At 46.2% G+C, this 24,324-nt stretch overlaps 1 protein-coding gene across 1 annotated transcript in view; it reads left to right on the forward strand.

The window, feature by feature from the left end:
• PPM1H (protein phosphatase, Mg2+/Mn2+ dependent 1H) overlaps positions 1-24,324 on the forward strand; it is a 236,520-nt gene that overhangs the window by 92,262 nt on the left and 119,934 nt on the right. The window contains exon 3 of the mRNA XM_045828954.1: positions 20,253-20,597. Within this exon, the coding sequence (XP_045684910.1) occupies positions 20,253-20,597 (345 nt within the window). The remainder of the gene's footprint in view (positions 1-20,252; positions 20,598-24,324) is intronic.

Consider the following 24,324-nt stretch of genomic DNA (forward strand, 5'->3'; position numbering starts at 1 on the left):
TTCTCGCCTATAAAAATGAATAATAATGGTAGTAATTACTAAAGATGGTTAGAACAAGCTGGCCAGAAGTATCAAGTTCAAAATCCCACAGAAAACGTTGAGCCAGTGTCTCAATTACTCAGCCCTTGGTAAATATCAGTGACAGTTGTCCTGGAGTTCGTCCCATCCATGTCATTCTCCGTGGGCAGTACCCGCTGAAATTTGTGTGTTTGTTTATTTGCTAATTTGGAGAGGATGCAAGTTCTTTCATATGTGCTTAACAGATTGGGAGGATTGTGTTATCATGGAAAAGGGCTTAGAAAATGTACGGCATTGATGATAATTTTTTTTAAATTTTAATCATTGTTCAAGTACAGTTTTCTCCCTTTTACTCCCAATCCAGTCCCCCCAATGATAATTTCGTATGGGTGCTGGTGACGTAATGTCACTCTCTCCCTGCAGTTTCCCCCTGCCACTGGGATATACAGTGATTTCTGTCAAAATAAGTCCGTGTTGACACTTGGCCCAGGGCCAGTTGGTGATTGCATTTTTCCTTTGCTAAGTTCCTCCTGTAAATGCAGCCAGGAGTACTGTTTTAACTTCCTGTTCTTAAGCACACTGTGCTGCCCTTTTTGCTGTTACATACTATGTTTCCCAACCGTTACTATCTTAACCATTTTTAGCTGTGCAGTTCCTAGTGGCATCAAACACATCCCTGTTGTGCAGCCGTCTCTACCGTCCGTCTCCAGAACGTCTCTTCCGGTCCTCCGTCCCCCACTAGGTTGCCTCTGGCAACCACCATTCTATTTTCTGTCTCTGAATTTGACTACTCTAGGTACCTCATGTAAAAAGAATTATAAAATATTTGTCTTTTAATGTCTGGTTTATTTTGTTTGTCGTAATGTCTTCAAGATTCATCCACATGTAGAATGTGTCAGAATTTCATTCTTTTTTTAAGGCTGAGTACCACTACTTCTATTCCTTTGTACGTACACACACCGTGTTGTTCATCCATTCACCCGCCGAGGAGCACTTGATTCCATCTTTTGGCTATTGTGAATGATGCAGCTGTGAACTTGGTGTACAGATATCTAGTTAAGTCCCTGCTTTCAGTTCTTTTGCACATATTCCCAGAGTGGAATTGCTGGATAATACGGTAATTTTGTTTAATTTTTTGAGGAACCATCACACTGCTTCTGCATCAGCTGTGCCATTTTACATTCTCACCCATAATATACAAGGGTTCCGATTTCTCTACTTCCTCACTAGCACTCACTAATTACTTTAAAAAAAACAGTAGCCACCCTAGTGGGTGTAAAGTAGTACTTCATTGTGGTTTTGTATTTCCTAGTGATCAGGGATGTTGAGCATGTTCGGGTGCTTACTGACAACTGTATGTCTTCTTTAAGGAAATGTTTAAAAAATGTTTGCCCATTTTTAAGTTAGGTTGCCTTTTTATTGTTGTTTGCCCTGCTTTTTAAAAGCTTGAAATACTGTAATCTAGTGTGCCAGATGAATCACCGAGCATTTGTCATGTACTAGGAACTCGATGCTGAGGATTCAGCAGGGAATACACTAGACAGAAAGCCCTGCTCATGGGAAGCTTATATTCATTGACCAAGATCAACAATTAAAATACGTAGTGTCAAAGATATCAGCTTTCAGAGAAAAGCAGAGTAGGGAAGCAGGATTATAGGAAGTGTGAGGTGCAAAAAGTGGTTAAAGATGGCATCACTGAGAAGGTGATCTTTGGGCAGAGACCCGAAGTGCAGCTCTTAGGGGAAGAGCGTTCTAACATCCCAGACAGTTGCAGAGGCCCTGAGACAGGAACAGGCCTGGTGTTTTAAAGAACCAGCAGGAGGGCCCATGTGGCTGCTGCAGCGATGGGAAAGCCTGGATTGCAGAAGGTGTTGTCAGAGCGATACTGAGAGTGGAGTGAGGCCCACCAGCAGGACCCGAAAGCTGACAGTCCACTGTCAGTTCTTTGGTTTCTACTTGGAATGAACAGCTTATTAGCAGAGACACAGACTTTTCCATCTTGAGGACTTCCCCTTAACTCAAATGTGGTGGTGCTTAGGAAAGGTAGTGACAAAAGGCCCAGAGTAAGAAAACACCTGTAGGAGTCAAGTGAGATGGGTCAACCCCCGCCCCCTGTGAATCCCTTTCTTCATTCAGCAGACATGTGCTGAGCACTGAGTCAGCAGCGTGCTAGGCTTGGGGAGAAGGAATGAACTCAGTGCAGTTCCTACCGCTGAGCTGAGGAGGCAGGCAGGAGCACTATAATGAAGTGAGTTTTAGGAGAAAGATGAAAACTGCAAGTGTATGGAAGCCTAACCCAGACTGGTCACTGGTCGTTCAGGAAGCAACAGAGGAGGGGGTAGGGTGGATTAGGGAAGGCTTCCTGGAGAAAGTGACATTTGAGCTGCCATCTTGAAAAGTGAATAGGGATCAACTAAGCAAATAAAAGAAAGGGCAGTTTCTGCCAGAGGGAACATGCTTATGCCAAGACCAGTGGTGCCAGAGCACGTGAGGCATGTCTCCTGGTGCTGGAGCATGGGCGGTCGCTTGAGGGGCGTGATGAGGCCAAAGCAGCAAGCAGGCCTCACACACAAGAGCCATTTAGTGCCCTCATGGGCTGCAGTGTTAACCATGTGACTGTAGACAGGAGCGTAATGGACAAGACAGTGATGGCAGTGGGGAAGCTTGCTTGGGAAGGCTAGGGGAGCAGACTAGAGGCTGGGACACCTACGAGTCTGACTCAAATGGAAATCTGAATGAGAAAGGATGAAAGTTCAAATACGGCAGTGAGTAGAGCAAGGGAAGGCTCAGAAGAGATGATGTGGGAGATGAATTCAGGAGATCTGACGACCAGCTGAAAGTGGACCACTGTAGCAGGCTCCGGCGTAAAGGTAAGGGGATGGGCAGAAATGACTTGAGTTTTGAGTGTTCTCACTCTCCAGGTGGAAGTGATTGGAGCTCAGGTGCAACTGTAGGGAGGCTTAGATTTCGGGAGTTGCAAGTCCAGTGAAGTTCCAAGAAGAGAAGGGAGCTGCAAGGTGGAGGTGGCTATGCCGTGGGCCACAGAGAGGTCAGAACAATAAGGATGAAAAAATAAGCAAGTGCTATAAGCTTGAAATGGGATCACCAGAGAAATGATGACATCATTATCGCACTTGCAAACAGATGTGCAAAAGGCAGATGCAGGGGCTCCCTCCAGAATACATGTGATCAGTTTCCCCCTCCTTTCTTGACCTCTTCATCCCCAATAAACTTAGTAAAGTCTAAGTAAGTATTTTCACAGACTTCTTTCATGTTATAGTATTACCTCCTTACTGGATATTGAAGAAAACCTAAAATTTTCTGTAAAATAACATTGAATTCACCCTGAACAAAGGGAATGATCGTAGGAGGTTTTTTCTGTGTTAGGGACATCGATGACATGCAGAGGAATTCACTAGAAGTCTAACTTTATGAGTATATTTGATGACATTTCTTGTATCGAGTGGCAATAGGGTAACTGGGTAGCAGTGAGATGATTTTTTTCTTCCTGCAGATAACTATTAATCAGTGTAAAGATTTTAAAAAAAACTTATGCCATCTCTTATGCCAAGTCATAGAGAAACCTTTTAGCCAAAGAATCAACATCTTCTTGTGTAAAAACAAAACTTAAAAAAAAAATCTTGGTGGAGCCCTGGCCAGTGTGCCTTGGGTGGGAGTCGTCCTGCAAACTGGAAGGTCGTGGGTTCGATTTCTGGTCAAGGTGCATGCCTGGCTTGCGAGCTCAGTCCCCAGTCCCTGTCTCTAAAATCAATCCACATGTCCTTGGGGGAGGATTAAAAAAAACTTGGTGGATACAATGACATGCAGTGTATTCTGCCTCGCCCGGCTCCCGTGAGGCAGGTACTGAAGGAGTGTTGTTTCCCTGTATTTGACTGAGCTCTTAGCAGCAGCACCTGACTGTAAGGAAGGAAACACAAATTAACTTCAGATTCCATCTGCACATACAGAACATGTCAGCAGCTAAAGGAGCAATGTTTGAAAGATGTCATAAAACTTAAAAGGGATACAAATAAAAGAGTTTCAAACTGTTCTACACTGTAGTATTTTAGCCTGAGGATATGCAAGGGGGCTTGGTTGGATTATTGTATTCTCTCTTATAAAATAGTCAGCAGTGCCCTAGCCAGTGTGGATCAGGTGGTTGGAGCATTGTCCTATAAACCAGAAGGTCCTGGGTTTGATTCCTGGTCAGGACACATAACCCAGGTTTCGGGTTAAGTCCCTGGTCTCGGTGGGTACAAGAAGCGACTGATTAATGTTTCTTTCTGGCATCAGAAATCTCTCCCTCTGTCTAAAATCAATAAGCATGTCCTCAGGTGAGGATTAAAAAAAAAAAAACAGCTCAGTAATGGGTCCAATTTATTTTTTTAATTTAGAGATTAGTCATATAATTAGTGAAATGAAGAAATAAACATCTCTATTTTGAGGAATAGTAAAGAAGTTTTGAAATCTCTGAAGTGGAGATGAAGGGTAGTTTCAGTGCGGAGACAGGCCTGGAATTTCCCCTGCGCCAGGACCACACGGGGCGGTTTCTGTGCGAAGAACTGCAAGCTCACAGCCAAACAGGTGGGAAGTAGATGCTCCATGGCAGAGTGCAGGCCTCTTACCATTTCTGAGAACTTGTCTGGGGACATAGGGCAGGTGGCTAGGGAAGAAGAGAATCTAAAATACTGGTATTCCCAAAAGAAGCCTTCATAAGATTGTCCTTTAGGAAAGATACCGTAAACTTGCTGGGCAGCCCCTTTTTCCTAACGGCCTCCTGCCCTCCCCCTAGGCCTTGTGGGAACTGATCACCATTACTGGGTTTTCCTGCCTTTGATTTGAGAAGTTTTAAGGAGTCTTTATTTATCACACTGGTTGCCAGCCACATGTGAAGACATAGCCTTTCCAGGAGCTTTGCTTTTCACTTCTCCAGTACCTGAACTCTAGGAATGAGATAAAGAGAGGACACCGGGTGAGTTCACTCTTGAGGGCATCTGATAAACCTAGTACAATACTAAGAAGTTCCTGTCCTTCCCAGCCAAGGCAAAGTCAGCTGGAGGAGTTCGTTGCCACCAAACTAGAATTATAAGAAATGTTGAAGGTACTTTTTTAAGAAGAAGTGGGGAGAGATAAATATGAATAATTAAATGGCAATAACTACACAGCTCACAATAATTACTGTAAATGTAAATGGATTTTTAAATTGCTGGGTTAGCAATGCTTATTTCAGGCAAAATAGACTTTAAAACAAAGGCTATACAGAGACAGAGAAGGACATTTCATACACATTAGCCAAGATATGGAAGCAACCTAAGTGTCTGTCAACAGATAATTGGATTAAAAAGTGGCAGTACACAAATATGCGATGGAATATTACTTAGCTTTGAAAAAGAATGCAATCTTACCATTTGCAACAACATGGATGGACCTAGGAGGTAATTTGCTAAGTGAAATAAGTCAGACAGAGAAACAGAAATACTGTGTGATTTCACTCATATGTGGAATCTAAAAACCAAAACAAGTCATCAAATTCATAGATACAGAGAATAAACCAATGGTTGTGAGGTTGGAGGGGTTTGTGGGGCTGGGTGAAGGGGTTGAGAAGTATAAGTCGGCAGTGACAGGATGATTATGAGATGTGAACTGTTGCATAGGGAATACTGTCAGTGACATTGTGATAACTACGCATGATGACAGGCGGGGGCTGGCTTATCCGGGAGATCGCCTCCTAAGTCATGTAAACAGCTAATCACTGAAACTGATATAATATTGAGTGTCACCTGTCACTGAAAAATGAAAGTTCCCATCCTTATGTATGTGAGATGTATGGGCGGGAGACAGGGCTTTGTGGCAGTAACCCACATCTGACGGCCTGTTTGGCACAGATTGTTTTGGGTTTAAGATTAGACTGAGGAGGCGTGCATTCCAAGTCTGTTTTTTTAGGAGCACCCTCACGTTGTGTAATTTAGTCAAAACACATCAAAGTATGTGGTTTCCATATCTATTAGTTCAGTGTCTAATTACAATAACAGGAGATGGCTGTGTCCCTGTTGTGGCCAAGTTCAGCAGCAGGGGAGAGGAAAGCGGATTATCTTCCTCCGCTGAGGCTAGGACAGCCCTGTGGGAACGCGAGACAAACAGATCAAATTGGGCGGGGTGGGGGGGGGGAGGAGTAAAAGGGAAATGTTCTAGAAGGGGCTACTTCAAGGCTCTGGAGTGAAGATTTGCTGTTCTTTTCCTCTGTTTGCGGAGAGGATGGTCACCCCTGGGACATTAACTGAAGGCTGCTGTGGTTCCACTTCCACGGGGGCAGTCCCTGTGGGGTGTTTGGCCCTGGGTTGGCAGTCTGCTTCCTGCAATGACATCAGCTATTAAAAAAGAAAAGAAAAGAAAAGAAAAGAAACAATAGGAGTGGCCTTTTATTTCTCTTGTGTTTATTACTCTAAATTTTCCCTTTTAATTACGGTCTTTGTTCTATGCATGTCAAAAGAACATAACCTTTCTATTTACTGATTTAGATTCTTTGAAGCTGTGGGACAGCTGTTTCTCTCAAAACTCAGTAGTTGCAGGGACTCTCACCAGTGATTGAGAAGGATGACTTTACAACCAGGAAATGTCCTGCCGAGGTCAGTTAGGGTGGCTTTACAGTTCCCCCTTCAGTGGGTGTTGGTTTACTCTGAAGACCAGGTTTGGCCAAAGATGGACACAGTAGCTGAGAACATAACTAAAATTTGGTTCCACAGTAGCAAGTGTTGAGTATTCCTGCTGTAGTGAGTGTTAAGGCTAAAGGAAGTAGAAATTTCTCCCTGCTTCACTGGTAATCTGATTTCCCTACTGATTTAGGTAGGAGGAACATTGCCAAGGGCAATAAGCCCTTGAAAAGGGAGGGAGAGAGAGAGGGTAGAGACATTGGTGTGAGAGAGAAATAGCAATCAGTTGCCTCCTGTACACACCCCGACTGGTGATCGAACCCGCAGCGTTTGGTGTTTGGGATGGTGCTCCAACCAACTGAGCCTCCCAGCCAGGGCCTTCCTTGCTTTATTTTAATAACAGTCCTCAGGATTCATGTGCCAGACACTGATCTTAGTATTTTGCCAATATTAATTCATTTAACTTCATAATAGGTATAGAAGTGTGTACTGCTGTTTTCTTTATTTTTCTGATGAGGAAGCTGAGGCAGGAAGCCAAAAACTGTGGAGCTTGATTTCAACCCAGGCACTCTGGCCTCAGTCTGTACTTGGAACCTGCTGCCTCTCTATCCATTAGCACTTGGGAAATGTGGCAGGAACATCTCTTTGGAAAAGTCTGAAGTGAAGGAAGAATAACTCCTAATGTTCCTCTGTATACTTTCAGTGGCATTTGATACTAAATATTTTCTCATTTCCATTACGATTTCTCTTTTGATTTAGGAGTTATTTAGTGGCATGCCCTGCCAACACAGCAACTGGATAGCAGCTCTTACTGACTTGGGAAGAACAGAAATGAGATGAAATTGTTCATCGTCTTACTGTCCTTTTAGTTCATTTCATCTTGCTAAATTACCAGAGTTTGCATAAAATCATGGCAAAAAGAAAAGCCCCTGAGTGAATAATGAGTGTCTTGTGTTTGAATCCCGGCTGTGCTGCTTATGAGATGTGTGTGTCAGTTACTTGCTCGTCCAGGCCTGTTTCCTCATCCGTGAATTGGGAATAATAGTTTCGGCCTCATGGAGTTTTTAGAATTAAATACGTTAGAAATAGGAAAAGTGCTCAGAATAGTGCTTGACCTGTGGTGAGTGTTCAGTGAATAGTGTTGGTGTTGTTATTCTAATAGCAGAGATTGCAGCTGCATTTCATTATTATTTCATATTATTTACATTTTAATGTAAACTAATTTAGGGAGAAATTGTTGAGATATAAAGTAATGGTTTGTGAATGTTTCCGGGTTAATTTATCAGTTTAGAACAGTGATTTTTCAATCAGTGCACTACAAGAATTTTTAAAACATGCAGTACCAGACTATTTAATCAGGGGCGTTGACTTCTTTTCCCTTAGATTGTCAAATTAAAAAAAAAAAAAATGACAACAGCCAACACAAGAATTGGGACACCAGCCCGCAGTGTCCGAGGCATTATGGATGAGATGAGATAAATTCACACAGACTACCGAGTCCTGTGAAGGAAAAGGGACTGATGGCTACTCTCAAGGGGAGAGCTCCCTGACCCTTGCCTTGACAGGCTTTTATTGGGTTCAATTTGCACAGGAATAAAGCTCATCAGTCATGGTCAGGCAGAAATGGTCAACCAATAGATAACATTCAAAGAACTCTTAGGACTTATTCTGAGTCAGGGTCAGGTTGTTAAAGGGCCATAAAACTTGGGGAAACAAACTCATTTCCTCCTCGGACCCTTATCATTTAATTGGGAGCATTCTTAGTAAAGCAAGTTTCACAGGATTTTATGTGTTCTTTCTTAGGCCTGATTACCCAGGGAACCTGCCCTTTCCAGCACAGGGCTGCAGTGCCCTCTGTCATTGTTTCAGGCTTAAGTCAGGCAGGAGAAGTAAGGCAGCCAAGAGATTAGGAGACTTCTCACAGACAGAATGAAGACTCAGGCTATGTCAAAGCCAAGGGGCAAGGGTCCATCACCCCCTTTTGCTGTAGCTCCCCAAGTCCTTCCCTGGGGGCTCCTCGTGATCGTACCTATCTTAGGTCATCCCTACCTTGAAGAATCTTACCCATCATTGGCTATCCAGTCAAGCATTGGGGGCCAGGCAGGATGAAGTAAAAGGAGCAGAGGCAGTGCCCCTGCCAGGGAGATAAGCTTTGTCTCCTCAGTGGCTTATGGTCTGAAGGTCAGTCACTCAGCCTTAGTCATGGTGGGGTTACAGCTTCTGAAACCAGGCAGGGTGGTTCCCAACAAAGAATAGCCATCTGGTGTGAATGAATTAAAATTATACCTATTTTTCTATCCGATTGGCAAAAAATGTGTTTTTGGTGTGCTGCAGAATTTTAGTAATTAGTTGATGTGTGCCATGAGATGAAAAAGGTTGAAAATTGTTGGTCTAGAATAAAGCACATTACAGCTAACCCAAAAGCTATTGTGAACTGTGTACTTCCTGTCTCTCAGAAATTAATTTAATATTTATTTAGTATATTGTAAGAACAGGGACTAAATTGCAAGTTAGAGAGAAACCCCAAATTAACTAAAGTTATGCTACACCTTACCGCCTCATAGATTTGGAGGAATTGAACCAAAGAAATCTGCCTTTTGCAGTGTCAGCTCCTAAGAAGGAAGCAGCATTCTCACTTAAGTGTATGAAATGAAGTGTTCTTCCCACTGGAGGGCAGAATATTTGAATAGTTTAGTGAAAAGGAGAGGTATGGTTTTTGTTTTTGTTTTTGTTTTTGTTTTTTAAGCAAACTGCACAACGGGCATGATGATTCCAAGTAGGCAGCAGCAGAGCGTGGGTCAGATTTTCCCTCATCTCAGTTACGTCATTGTCATTGGTGTCTTCCTCTCCCCCTTGCTGTGTTACTGTGCGGGTCAGGGAAAGACCTGGGGACGCAGCCCTGTGTTTGAAATGCCTAACACAGTTACTCCAGATTCTGAATTGTCCTCCTCGCTGTGATACCTGCAAAACTGGCCAGGAACCTCATGGAAATCAAGCCATAGGGCAGTAGCTTAGAACGGGGGATCCGAAGACTAGGTCAAGTCTGAGTTTCCGCAAGGGAAGGAAGTCATCACTTTTCCGTGGCAATGAGAAGGGAAGGAGCCAAGTTGCATCCCATGCTCCTACTCAGCCTTTTGTGAAATCAGCCATGGGATTTGACTCGAAGTGGGATTTCCACGTTTGTGATATTCCTGCTGATAGATGGGGCCCCTCCTCAGGTATTTCAGTACCTGGCTGGTGGGGTTCAGAAGGGAAGATGAGTGTCAGACGAGCTGAGTGGTTGCGCCTTGAGGCCAGGCAGCCAGGAGGAGGAGGACGAAGTCACTTGTCCTGTGGGACCACTGTTTCTAAGTAGCCGTCTCTACACCATCAGCTAAAGACACTGTTTTTGAATAGGCACCTTCAATAAATTTTTTCATTTGTTAACATACATATTATATTTTATATTCTATATATTTATACATTTAAAAACTAAAGGTAATAGGGTAAAAAAGCAATATGTTAAAGTAACAGCTCACAGTTACACAGTGTTTATTATGTGTTAGGCATTGTTCTGAGTTTTTCTCACAGTGACTCATTTACTGTCACTAAAAGCAAAGACTTCGTGTTTCCATTAGCCAATATCTCAGGGCACAATGCAGCATTAACAATAGCGAGTGCAACTCCATATTTCAGCTCTCTCCTTGAGCATCTGAGGTACTTACGGCGGGAAGGATTATTGTTGTCATGTATGGCTAGACTGGCTTTGCTTGGAATTCCTTACGTGCCAGCTGTGTCTGATTTTTGTTTGCTCGTGTTTTCAATCAGCACTTTCTTTGCGGGAGTCTGTTTTTTAAACCTGTTTTCCACTTTTTGAGAGATAATTTCATTAAAGACCGAGTAATATATCGGACAAGACCACCTAGTGGGGGCTCTCGTAGGCCACAGTCCCCGGAATATGCCCAGGCTAATGGGTGCGTGGGAGCATCTCCGTTGCCTGGAGACGGCTGACAGACCTACCACCTGAGGGCGCCACAGTCGGTCTGTGTGAGAAATACTAGCAGAGCTTAAGTTCTTCAGTTTGGGGAGAAAAAAACATGAAAGAATCTCTAACGTTCCTCCCACATGCCAATGGATTGTTTTGAACGCCCCTCACCTTCTCGCATTTTATTGTGGATAAATTCACCTAGGAGGGTGGAGCCCAAAGGGGGTTGTCAAGTGCTAGATACCTGTGCAGTAGAAGGCGGTACAAATGTTGTCAAACCTTGTTCCTCGCTTTTCTTTGTGTTTCCTGCCTGACATCTTAGCATTCCCGTCGGACTCCGAAGGAAGCAGCTAGGTTTTGCTTAGAATGTCCCTTTCTTGGTCAGCAGGCCATGAGCGGGGCCACCCTTTGCTTCCTGGATGGCTGGCGAGGCTGGTTCCCCGTGGGACTCCCAGAGTTGACGAGGCCCCTGTTTCAGTGGGGCCAAAGTGCAGGCTGCTGATTCCCGGCACGTGTGATTAGCGGTGCTGTGCTCGCGTCTGGACCGACGCGCACACGCGGCCCGCGTCAGGACTTGTCTCGGGGCCCTGTTCTGTGGGCGCATTTCTGTCTGGAGCACGTTGTCTTTGTTGAAATGCTCAAGAAGCTCTTCCCAGTTGTAACTCATTAATTTAGCTCTGGCATTATAGGTAATCATGAAAATAGAAAAAGGAAAATAAACAGTATTATGGAAGAGCAGTTTCTAGAACTTTTGAGAAAGGAGGATGCAACATTGAGCCTACAGTAGACAACTCCTAAAAGAGAAACTGTGAACTTTAAACTCCAAGCTTGTCACATTCTGGAATCTTCCTTGATTTGGTTGCAGCTGTGTTCCTGAAAGGGCGGGAATGCGGGTATTTGTGGTAAATTACATATAAGGCTATTTTTTTAACTATATGAACCAATTAAAAATGTGACTGGGAAATGGCTTCGAAATTACTCTTTTGTGAGGCAGAAGTGATGGCTGCCGGACTTAATTATGTGGTTAAGTCAGGAAGGGGCTTGATTATGTTTTCCTTAGAGTGCACTTTTAACTCTTGTTTATCTGAAGCAAAAACAAGGTAAATGTGTGTTAAAGTTTATCAGTCATTTTAAAATTCATTAGGTTAAGAGTACGTTAGTCTGAATTTAAAAGGTTTGAGTTTTCGGGTGTAGAACCTTGCATGGTGGGCTGGTGACCCAGAGACATTTCAAATCCTACCAGAGACTAATGTAAGTCCTCTGCCGAGAAGTGCCACCAGTCCACTCATGGCCCAGGACAGTTGTGTGGTCACTAGTAGGCACCAAACAAAGTAGAATAGCCCTGAGGTACTAAAGGCTACGGAGTAACAGAAGCCAGGGAGATTGATTAGACCAAGTTGGGTGTATTGGGAATTTGGAAAGATTTCTTACTTGGAATCCAAAGAAGTGGGTTCCCATCTCTGGTGTCTGGAATCACCACGTATCAAGGAAGTACTGGAGTGTCTGAGCCCTAGTTAAACAATTGGTAAGTGGGATAACAACGCCCATTCTGTGGTGGCAATGTGAGGATTCAACAGCAGGTACTCAGTAGAGAGGACTGTGAACCTAGATTTCCCATGGAAAGGAACTTAAGAAGAATAGGAGTGACTGGAGCTGCACAGCGGGGGAAGATAAGCCTCCCGTTTGGCAGAGTTGAAAATAAGGCGCCAGCGTGTGCGTCTGGGTGTCCTTGCCTGCTCACTGTCCCCCACCCCAAGCCATTCAGCAGTGCATGTGAGGAATTACGCTCACCTCCAGCTTTCTGTGTTTCTTATGTGCTGGGCACAGTGCTGTACATTTTATCTATCGTTTAAAAATTATTGTACAGCATAACATTTGGTATATGGTTTTACGAGTTTTAATGTGTGCATAGATTCATATAGTCACCACCACAATAGGGATATAGCAGCTCTGTCACTACAGTTACTCCCTCCCATTATCCCTTTACAGTCACCCCCAGACCCATGGTTGTCTGCACAGTTAATACATAACTTCTGCTCCTGGGGCACCATGCACTTCTCCCTTCTGACACACTCATAGTTGCCTGTTCATATGCCACATCGTTAGCTTCCGGAGCTTGGGAACCATGACGTTCTTCCTTCCTGCCAGGACCCCAGCCCTCAGCACAAACCTGCACACAGGAGAGGAGACTCCAAGACACGTCTTACACGAAGGAACCCCTACAGTCTATATCCTAGTTGTATCTTGTTCTTTAAATAAGGAAACAGTAGTGGGAAGGTAAGAGACCTGCCTAAGATCACGCAATAGCAGATTCCAGAACCCAGGTTTGTCTTGCAGTAAAGCCTGCTCTCTTTCTCTGCTTGGACACATGACACACAGGCTCTGTCTGTGTTAACTCATTTCAAAGTGCGTATGTGCATTACCCAGCTTTTGAAATAACCACGATGTGCTGCCACAAGTGACAGAGTTACTCTTGGACTGTTAGATAATGTAAAGTCTAAAACGCTATTTGTTTACCATATAAACTCAAAATCTTCCCTGAGCTGATACCAAGCTGAGAGGGTATTTTCTCTCTTCTAAAGTGACTAACGGTAGGACAGATGGGGCGGTGGGTGTGCGAGGTGGGGCGGGCAGGGGCTGCTGGATGGAGCTGCATTCTTCCCGTCCCTCCTTTGGTTCTTTTGCTTGAGCTGAGTGGTGGGACACAGCTAGCTCTCTAGCTTCCCACGTGCATGCCTTAGCCCCTCAGTCACTGGTTCAAAGGATAAAGCAGTAACAGATTGTACATCCCAGCATGGTACAAGAGATTAAAACAAAAACGATGGTTTTCAACAGTTCAGGAAGAGGAATGCAGGGTGTGTGTGTGTGTGTGTTTGATTATCCTTTTTAAAAAGTTACAGGCCTTAGCATAGAGGAGAATGAAGTGGGGGGTGTGTCTGAGTGTGTGTGTTAAACTGGCTGTGTGGGGCCACAACACCCAGCACACCGCGCACAACCAGAGGCAGCAGTGTCCTGTCCCTTTGGTTTCCCTGGAGAACCTCTGAGGTCCCAGGACCCTAGATTTGGCTGCTTGTTTGTCCAGCACTCCTGGCCTCAGTGGGCTGAGAGGTGATGAATAGTTAGATAAGTCAGCTCCAGTCCTGAAGTAGGTTAGGTTTGTTACATTCTGTTGGTTTTGCTAATGCAACATGTCTGCCATGTAATTCTTACTTCCCAAGCTGCTCTATAACAATAAAAACATAGGAAAATCCATTCTTTCCCTTCCTTTTTTGTATTTCTAATAAATATTTACTGAATAATAAATATTTATTCTGCACCAGGCACCCCCGGGAGCATCACGGTCAGTGAGAGACACACGAGTCATTAGTCTCCTCCACAGGACCATCAATACTGCCCTGCCCGGCCCTCTTGGCCTCAGGCCCGTCCTCTGTGAGCCCTTACATTCTCCTGCTTCCTTCTTGCCGGACACCTGCAGGCTGCCGCTGGTTAGGGGCATCTCACCGCTCCCTCCTGCTGCCCCAGGACAGCCCCTTGCCAGACTCCAGAATCTCAGTCCAAACTGACCTAGCCCTCAAAGTCAGCCTTAATCTGGCCACTGTCTCTGCATATAGTCCTCTTTTCACCTGCATGGCCTATGAGTTGTTCCCTTTCTCCAGAATATTATTCTCTTTCTTCCATCATCACCCAAGCGGGTGAACAGTCAGGTACAATACAATGAATCCTGCAGGAGCCGTGGGCTCAGGGTGCAGTGGGAGTTTCCAGGAAGAGGTGAACTTTAAGATGAACACTAAGGCAGGTGGGGGTCAAGCAAAGGGCGTGGGAGCAGCCGTGGCTTGTGCCGAGCCGCTGTTGCTGTAGTGTGCTGTGGGTGGGATTTGGAGTAAGAGTAAGAGACTAGATCAGAGGTTGCAAACTGGGGCTCACAGGCTGGAGTGAGCCCCTGAGCAGGTTGTTAGGCTGGTAAAAGGAACATTGGATTTTGTGTTTTAGAAACAAAATTACCCAGGTTGCCGTTCCGGTTGCAGAGTGGAGAAGGGCATTTGAGTGGCAAGCATACATTAGGGCAAGCTTTCTGTCCAGGGGTTGGTGGAATGTGGGGTAGGGTATCTAAGCTACTTAACCACAGGTGTTGGTGGCTTAGAGCAGTGGCTCTGGTCCCAGCTGCACCACTTAGGTGGTGACCTCGAGCAGTTACACTCTCTGGCCCTTGTTTTCTCCTCTGTAAAGTGCGGATAATAACCATTCCTCTCAGAGTGGTTATGCATAGACTTGGAGTGAGGCCCATTGAGCTAATATGTGTGAAGCATTAAGAATATGGCCTGCTGTGTAAGGCGTGGCACATGATGGAAGGGGTGCCGTGGACCCGTCACTGGGTGTTTCTGTGGTTCTGTGCTCCCTTACACGTCGGTAGTTGGCCTGGAATCGAGGCCTGTGGTGAGAGCCCGCCTTGTGGTTGGTTGTATTTCCCCAAATAGCGTATCACTCACTTTAAGTTCCCTGCTGTAGGAGGACACTGAAGATTTGAAATCTCTTCATGGGCTTGGTTTTATCTAGTTCAGGGGCTTTCACATTTCTTTAATACAGTTGTATCTTTTTGTACAAAAATCTTTCACAAAATGCTGATGTTCATGACTGATAAAATTGTGCTGCTCTGGTTAAAATAATTGTCAGAGGAACTCATCACTTAAACACCACTGAATGTCCTCTTTGCTAAGGTCTCACATATCAGAACCAGGAGCACAGTTTGGACACCACTGGCCTAGTCCATTCAGGGAGATGGAGTGACTTATCCAAGGGCACACAGTGAGCCAGTGGCAGATGTGGGGCTAGAGCGTGGGTCTCCTGACTGCTTGGCAGCCCCTTTCCATGAGACAACTTTGGCTTTTCAACTTCGGCTGCACGTTACAGTCCCCCAGTGGGGGCGCTTAAAAAGGGTCAAGGGTGGGACCCCGCCTTCAGAAATACCTAACGGGTCTGGGCTTGGCCCCCACATTGACCAGTGCTAGATTATTCAGTCAGAAACAAACTTCTTTGTGAAAAAAATTGTCTTATAAGTTTTAGTTGTGAAAATTATTAATTGCATTTTAAACATTAGCTGTACCTGAATTTATAGCACTGCTGTGCAGAGGGGTCCTCAGAAGTCCCCTGACCTGGTTTCCTATTTTGACTGTTCGGAAATTCCCCAGGTAGGCTGTCACCTGGTGGTGGTCATGGTAGCTGCTCAAAATGCTCCGCCTTGTTGAAGGAAATGGTTGGAATACTTGTCAGAAGAATTTCAGAGTTGCTTTTTTAAAATTTTTATTTATTTTTAGACAGAGGGTAAAGGAGGGAGAAAGAGAGGGAGAGAAATATCAGTGTGTAGTTGCCTCTCGAGCACCCCCTACTGGGACCTGGCCTACAACCAGGCATGTGCCCTGAGTGGAATCGAATTGGCAACGCTTTGCTTCACAGGCTGCCACTTGGCCACTGAGCCACGCCAGCCAGGGCAAGAGGTTTTGTGTTTTGTTTGTTTGTTTGTTTGTTTGTTTTTGTTTGTTTTTAAATACAGTGGCATTCCATTGCAATGCAGCTAATTTTTCTCCCGGGTTTGATCTTTGTTTTAAATCATAGCTCTAGAAACACGATGACCTTTGGTGTAACAGACCCTGTGGCTGGCCCCTGAGACAGCTGCCCCTCTTCTGTCCCTCGCCCACCCCTGCCCAGCTTCCTCAGGCATTTACTGGGATTTCCATCGGGCGCAGAAGGACTGTCTGTATGTGCGTGTGTTACTCAGGCAACCTGGACTCTTAGGAAAATTAGATGCAATGAGCAAGAATGCCCTTCATTTTGCCACTTTTCCTCAGCTATGAAGATGTCACGTGACAATGTGCACTTCATTTGTGCAGCATATGACAGGAGCCAGGAGTTTAGTGACTGCTGCTGTCATTGCAGGTAGCACTGAACACAAACGATACACCAGGATGTATGGAATGACGACACCTCGTTTCTGCTGGTGACCAAGGCACAGGTGTTGCTGGTACCATTGTGCTTTGTTGCCTCACCATCATAATAGGAGGAAATGCTAAGTTTCAGAAGTTTGTGAAAATAAAGATAGATTCATGGACTCTGAATTCTATCCAAGGATGCCTTAAATTGAGAACCTTTTCCTGGGGGTCCAGTTTTATTCTACCTACGTGTGCCCACTTCCCATTCTTTTCTGCACTCCTGCCTTACTTACCTTGCTCGCTTCCTTCCTGCTATGCACACCACAAATCCCCGGATACCACACAAACATGTGTATCCTTTCTTCTCCACGTCCCCACCTCTTCTTACAGAATCTAATGATAGCAGCTTATCAAAATGTCTCGAAGCCCGGACGACAGGATGCCCAGAGGCCCGCTGTCCAGGGCCTGTGTGGCACACCAAGCTGGACATCAAGGGCCAGGCTCCTACTCACTTCCTGCCTCACCACACTGGGTTTCAGCTTTCAGGCTTTTTGCAAGAGGGGTACTCCACCCACAGGTGTTGCTTCTGGGACCCAAGGCAGGAGGAGGAAGGGGGAAGGAGAAAGTACATGACACTGGGCCAGTTAAGTTGTCCTTTTTACCAGGGAAACTATAGCTTTTCTGGAAGTTGCACCCAGGAGATGTCCACTTGCAGCTCACTGGACAGTACAGGTCCCTGTCACCACACACAGCTGCAAGGGAGTCTGGGGAGGTGTTTTCAGTGGATACATTGCTGCCCCAAACGGAATCATTAGTGAGGCAGGAGAGGGACTAGATGCCAGGTAAGTGTCTGCCAGAGTCCGCCACGCCATTGGAGCCTCCCGGTACTTTCCTCTCCTGGGCCACACGCCACCTCTCAGCCCATCCAAATTCCACTTGTTCAGTTTTCAAGGCCCAACTTCTATTTCCACATCCCCAGCCCACACTGATCTATACTCTTAAAGGCAGACTTTCAGAGTTAGCAGAAGCAGCCGAGTCTGCTAGGACAGCCCCTTGTTTTGCTCAGGAACTGCATGCTGCAGTGGCAGTGATGGTAGCTTCACATGGTTGCGTGCAGCGTTACTTAGCTGGTCACTGGGCATGCATGACCACTTAACCCTCTCAGGTACCCTCCCCCAGAAGATAGCCACAGCCCACATTTTACAGGAAAGTGCGGCACAGAGATGGGAAGCAACAGGGATGTCCAGCTCCAGAGTGACCCGCCCAGGTCTGATGCCCGCACTACCCCCACTCAGTGGATTGGTGTTGGAGATCCTTCTAATCCTCACATCCTTGTCCTTTCCACCTAATTTTCCTCGGAGTGAGAGGGGTTATTCCTCTGTTCCGTGGTACGTTTAGTTGTTCATAAGTGTTTCTTCTTACTGCCTGATTCCAGTTGAATGCCTTGTTAGGAGGGCGTCCACACTTGCACTCTTTCTTCTCTCCCAATCTTCGCAGCATAGTTTGAGCGCTGTTTTAAAGACGTGAGTCAGCTTTGTCATTCCCACCTCAGCCAGTGGCTTTTTGTGACTCGCAGGCTGCAGCAGAAATTCTTCACATGCCCTGGCAGGGCTGACTGGTCTACCTGCTGCCTCCCTCTCCAGCGTGACCTCACCCCCCACCTTTCCTGCCTCCCCTCTTCAGCCTTCAGCCGCGTGGGCATGGTTCAGTCTCCACTTACTCATCCGGCGTCTTCCTACCTCAGAGACTTTACACCTGCTCTTGCTGCTGCCCGGCATTCTCTCCCCTCCTTTCCTTCCCTTCCCTTGTGTCCTTCCCAGCAGCCCTGGCCTGGTCCGCACGTCTGCAGGAAGCCCCCTGCACTGTGCACCTCTGCAGGCTGGCCTCACAGCACCAAGAACTTTCTCCTGTAGCGCGCACCAGAATTGTGATCTCATGTTTACTTGTGGTCATTGGATCGCTGTCTCTTCTCCCGCTGGGGAGCTATATTAGACCACGTCTGATATCTCTTTGATCTAGCTGTTTATTCCCACTGCTGACTTTTTTGCATCTGTCCTGTAGAGAGTGCTCAGTAAATATTTGTTGACTAAAAAACAAACAAACAAAACAATCCCCATTATGTTAACCCTTAGCACTTAGAGAATCCAGTGAAAAAGCCCTGGCCGGTAGCTCAGTGGGGTAGAATGGCGTCCCAGTACGCCAAGGCTGTGGGTTTGGTCCTCTGTCAGAGCACATACAAGGAGTAGCCAATGAATGCAAGAATGAGTAGAAGAACAAACTGATGTCTGTCTGTCTGTCTCTCTCTCCCCCTCTTCTCCTGTGTCTCTCTCTAAAATCAGTAAGTAAAAATTTAAAAAAATTATTAAAAAAAGAATTGAATGAAAAAGTTTCAAAGGGCACAGTTAGAGTGATGGCATATGTCACCGTACCCGGACAGTGTCCTCCAGCATCGATCTAAGGTGGACCGGAAATGGGGGCTGTTGCCAGGGTGGAGGGCAGGGGCAGACTTGCAGTGAGATAGGATGCACGGTGCAGTAAATACTGTATTATAATAACCATGCTTGCTAAGAGACTAGGCCTTAATTATTCTAACTACGAGAAAAGAAATAATTCTATGATGTGAGAGAGGTGCTGACTATTGCTACAACAGCAGTCACCTACAATATGTAAATGTATCAAGTCAGCATATCGTACACCTTAAATATACACAGTGCTGTATGTCATATGTATTTCAATTTTTAAAAAATGAGGTGAACCAAAAAATCTTTAATGGCTTCAGCTGAAAAAAGAATTCCGGTGTTGGTTGTTGCAGGATAGATAAGCCTGGCAGTTAGAAGTAGATGTTCCACACACCTTAACTATTTAATTTCAGAATTTACTATCTTACCCCTGTAGATATTTCATAATTGAGCTCTTTTTTTTCCACAACTAAGATCCTAGGCTTGTGTGATTCAAACATAGTTTTTAAAACTGTTCATCTTGAAATCGCCTAGAAATGAGGAGGTGGGCTCTAACCCGTGGAAGGTGGCAGTGCGGGGGGCCGCACGTGGCTGTGTGAGCAGCCTCAGGGTTGGAAGAGGAGGCAGATGCCGCGCAGCAGCTGGGAAACCGTGGGAGGTGGCAGACCCGGGGCGGAGAGGTGAATTGGCTGCGTGTTGTGAAGCCTGGACTGTACTGGGTGTCTACGGGAAGAATGCGTTCTAAAAATTCAGGGTGTAGATGAAAGGAGATGAGGCAGTTCTCTGAGAATGTAGGGGCCCCAAAGGGGGAAATGAGTCCGCCTGTTTCCCCCGAAAGTACCCGCAAACCTTTCTGCAAAGACTCCAGATGAGGATGAGGTGTTAAAGCTGGACTTCTAAACACACGTCCAGTCGTATGGAGTTCCACCTCAAACACCTACACAGTAGATTAACGTAGCTCTTGCCCGCAGGGAGTACCTGAGCACCAGGTAATTTGTGACCCTCCCCCCAGGTGGAGAGGCAGAGACTGCTTCATGCCTTGGGAGGTGGTCAGGCAGTGGTGAGGATCCTGGGCCCCCTTGCTGAGTGGCTTTGCATGTGTGGACCCCGCCGAGTGTAGACCAAAGCCAGCCAGCCAGGCGGGCGTGCTGCGCCCCCTGAGGCCCGGCCACGTCAATGTCACCTGGGGCAGTGGCTGCCGTGGCTCTCACTCCTCCCTGTCCCTCTCTCCCCCCAGGAATCAGAAGGCGTTTCCTGCCACTACTGGTCGCTGTTTGATGGCCACGCGGGGTCCGGGGCCGCGGTGGTGGCATCCCGCCTGCTTCAGCACCACGTCACGGAGCAGCTGCAGGCCATCGTGGACATCCTGAAGAACTCCGCTGTCCTCCCGCCCACCTGCCTGGGCGACGAGCCCGAGAACACGCCCATTGGCGGCCGCACTCTGACCCGGGCCGCCTCGCTCCGCGGCGGGGTCGGGGCCCCGGGCTCCCCCAGCACCCCACCCACGCGCTTCTTCACGGAGAAAAAGATCGCACACGAGTGTCTGGTCATCGGAGCTCTTGAGAGCGCGTTCAAGGAGATGGTAGGTGTGGCCGCAGGCCCAGGGCTGCAAGGGGCAGGAAGGTCTCTCACACCAAACCGTTGTTTCTTACAGGCTCCCTGCCTGACGAGCCTCATCTCTGACTGTCCACTTGCTGGGTTGCTCCACGTGAAGTCTCCCTTTTACAACAGGGTTTCCATTCTCAGTAGAAGTTGGCAGCAAGGTGGGGTTCCTGGCCTCCGCCTACTGGCCAAAATTAAAAAGATGGTGAAAGCGAGAGATGGGGCATGCAGCACTAAGCTTATTAAATAAAGGCATGCATTGCTGCTTCTCCTTCGGCAGACTCATCCTGATCCCAGCTGGTACAATCCCACTTAATTGAAATGAGCATGGCTGCCATCTGGTACGTACATGTGTCTGGATTCCAGGTGTTTGGGGAATCAGAGCTTTCAGTCAAGTGCTCAGGATTACCCCCTTTTTACAAATCCGATCTGGGAACAGATATTTTACTAAGACTGCCAATGTGGTTCTCTCTGCTTTAAAAATATACAGGCCAATATCCAAGAATCATTTGTTTTGCTTGGGAATGTGGGTTTGTTTGTACATTTAAATGTGAATGTGTCTGATCGGCACGTTCAGCCTCCTTCCCTGTCAGCCTCACTGCTGAGAACATACTCGGGGAGAGCGCAGCTGCTCCTCGTCCCTGGCTGTCCCTGTGCCTCGTGAGGGCAGACGGGGTGGTGGGCCCCTGCCCGGTGCTGCAGCCCCAGCCTCCCTCTCTGAGCTCACTGTCTGCTCAAGCAGTGATTTGGGTTCAAAAGGTTTTTCTCTCTGGAGCAGTAGCAAGCACCCTGCAGGCAGGTGGCAAGTAAGTAAAGATGTATAAAGATTGTACAAGGACTTGCTTAGGATGAGTGGGCAGTAATGTTCTTAAAACCTAAAGATTAAAAAGTTGATGACAAGCTTTTAAGGGAAACAAGAGCAGCTAGAATCACGTCCCCCCCCGCCCCCAAGTTACGTGTACACTGCACATTCCAGGCCCTGCCAGCTTCCGGCCGTGTGCTGATGACAGGAGAGAAGTAAATGATACCGCCCAGCGTCGTCTGTGTTCGTAAGGCAAGAACAGTGTGTGCATTTGCCCCTGAAACTCACACCCTTTCCTCACTGTAACTCATCCCTTCCCAGTGTCCCTCTTCTGCCATGCAGATGGTGTGGGCCCTTGGAGTGCAGGCCATTTAAAAGGCACCTCTGTCTCAGGAGTGTCTGGTAGGCTTCAGTCCTGAGAAAAGCACCAGGAGGCTGGAAAAGATAATTTAGGAAAACAGGAATCCAGGTGGTAAAAGTGACTCGTACTGAGGCTGGGTGTCGTGTCAACTCTCATTCTCCAGCTGTTGTGGAAGCTCTGATGTGTGTTTCTAGACACCGGTGCTCAGAATGCTAATATATAATTCAGGTAAAATTTGACGGTTTGCCTATAGTCCTAATGGGAGAAAAGGGAAAAGCAAAAGAAATTTATGTTTGTCATTTTTTGGTGGTTGCAGTGCCCTGACATCTTTCACTCTGCTGGGAACGGCTGTATTCCCAGTTCTGTCCACCAGAGGCCGCTGTCGCACTGAGTCGGGCCTCCGCAGGGCCTCGGCCTTGGGCCTTTTCTGCCCACTAATGGCTCAGGGTTACTAGTGGCAACTCAACTTGAAATGAGAGGCCCATTTAGAAAAATACTTAGTAAAGAGCCTCATTCTTGTTGTTTGTATTTTTTCAGCTTTTTACTAGCCAATTCATTACCTGAAATTTTTCTTGGATGCTGAATCGCCGGAGACAAGATTGGTTCCCTTTCCTGTGTAATTCATTCAATCTATAAATACAGGGGTGGGGCAAAAGTAGGTTTACAGTTGTGACTACATGAAACACAGTTTATTCATTTGTTATTGTTTATTGATTATTGTATTAGTTTCCATATGAACAACTGTAAGCCTACTTTTTCCCACCCCTGTATTTGTGGAGAACTAACTATACACCAGGCCTAACTGGGAAAAGAGCATTGGACAATTGGGCAAAGCCGGGTATTAAACAGTGGCAGTGGGAATGGGAAGGACCTTGAGAGGAGAAACATGGGGTGATGCAGGAGTCTGATAAAGAAGTCGAGCATGGGTTCCCTGGAGAAGCGATGCTCTGTGGGGGTGGTGATGGGGATGGGGTGGGGGCGGGGGAGTAAAGCAGACAAAACCTGGGAGGCTGAGGGTGCTGGGCAGAGGAAAGCTGCTTGTGTGAACATCAGAGAGAGGACGGGCAATACGCTGACATTGAGTGTAGATGTCAGCGGCTGGATGTCAAAGACAGGAATGATATAAGGGGAACTGGACAGGCAGTCCAGAACCCACCTCTGGAAGACCTGGTGTGCCACATTATAAATTTTTGGCTTTACGACTTTCTCTTGTTCTCTAATCCATTCAATCCCTCAGCTTCCTCTTCACATTTTAGTTTTTCCCAGATTGTCTCGGTAGCTCTCAGCACACCAGGGGCCCACCTGGACTTTCCACCATGCCTTAATGGAGTAATCCACCATGGATTAATGGGCGCCATGCCTTAGTGGAGACACTCATTTGCCTTTGGTTTTCATGGAGTTCGGTGGGGTGGCCCTACCTCCTGCCCTGCTGGCGGCTATGCCAGTTGATGCCTGTTGGCCCAGAGTAATCATTAACACTGTCCCCTTTCACTCTCAGACTGTCCCTGTTTGGATGCTGTCTTATGTTTAGACTAATTACAGAGACACACATTTTTTGTTTTTCTTTTTCGTTTTCCCCAGCCAGGGACTTCAGAAAAAACCTACTCCAGTGTCGTAGAAACAGCCCATGACTTAGCTATTAAATTGCTTGGGGTGAACTTCAGAAGCCATAACACAGAAATAAAGCAGTATATTCTTGATTTAATGGCCTGGAAGGCCATTGGCAATTCATGAAATACTTTTTCTCTCCTGTCCCTTTCAGTCTTTGGTTCCCGAGAGTCATTCTTTCAAGGTAAGCTTTGGTTTTTGGAAATGCCCAGCACACAGCTGATTTCCTTGTTTCGTTGGCCTGCTCTGGCTGCTTTCTCCTCAGGCCTTTCAGAGGTGAGCCAGTGTGGAATTTCGCAGCCATGGCTAATTTTTTTCCTCACAATAGTCAGCCACTTATGAGCTTTCCTGTTTCTACCTGTCCTGTAGGTCTCGCAGTTTTTGTGCCATTCTGATCCTCCAGAATAGGGAAAGTCAGTATCAAGTAAGATTTAGTCATTTCAGTTCTGTGGTTTTGTTGCTTTTTCTGTCAGTTTTAAGCCCTAAAAATTTCCCAGGCCCAGCACCTCAGCCTCAAATTGCCTCACTGATGACATTGCTGTATTTCTCTCACCCTCTCTCCTCAGTCACTAGTATAGATTGAGCTAATATTTTATAACCAGCATTTTCCTAGACAGCATGGGAGTCTAGAAGTAAAAGACTAGATTTTATGTTTAGGGGCATTTGTAGTCACACATTATATGACTGTAGAGATATACAATATCTCATTTACTTTGAAGTCCTAAGTAGCAGTAAGCAGGCTGGTAGAATGTTAATATCTGTTTGGAAGGGATGGTCAGTTAAAGATTCAGAAACATCAAGACAGAATAAATACTACTTATTTCCAGGAAAAAGTTAGGTACTAGTCAAAAACATAGACTAACAAGTGGTGGGAATGCTTTGAACAAGGGGAGGTAAGTGTTTCATCAAACACTGGAGGCTTTCTTTGAAGACGAG

The sequence above is a fragment of the Phyllostomus hastatus genome, unplaced genomic scaffold, assembly GCF_019186645.2.
Source record: "Phyllostomus hastatus isolate PE091 unplaced genomic scaffold, TTU_PhHast_1.1 phas_scaffold_93, whole genome shotgun sequence".
In the NCBI taxonomy this organism is placed as follows: Eukaryota; Metazoa; Chordata; class Mammalia; order Chiroptera; family Phyllostomidae; genus Phyllostomus; species Phyllostomus hastatus.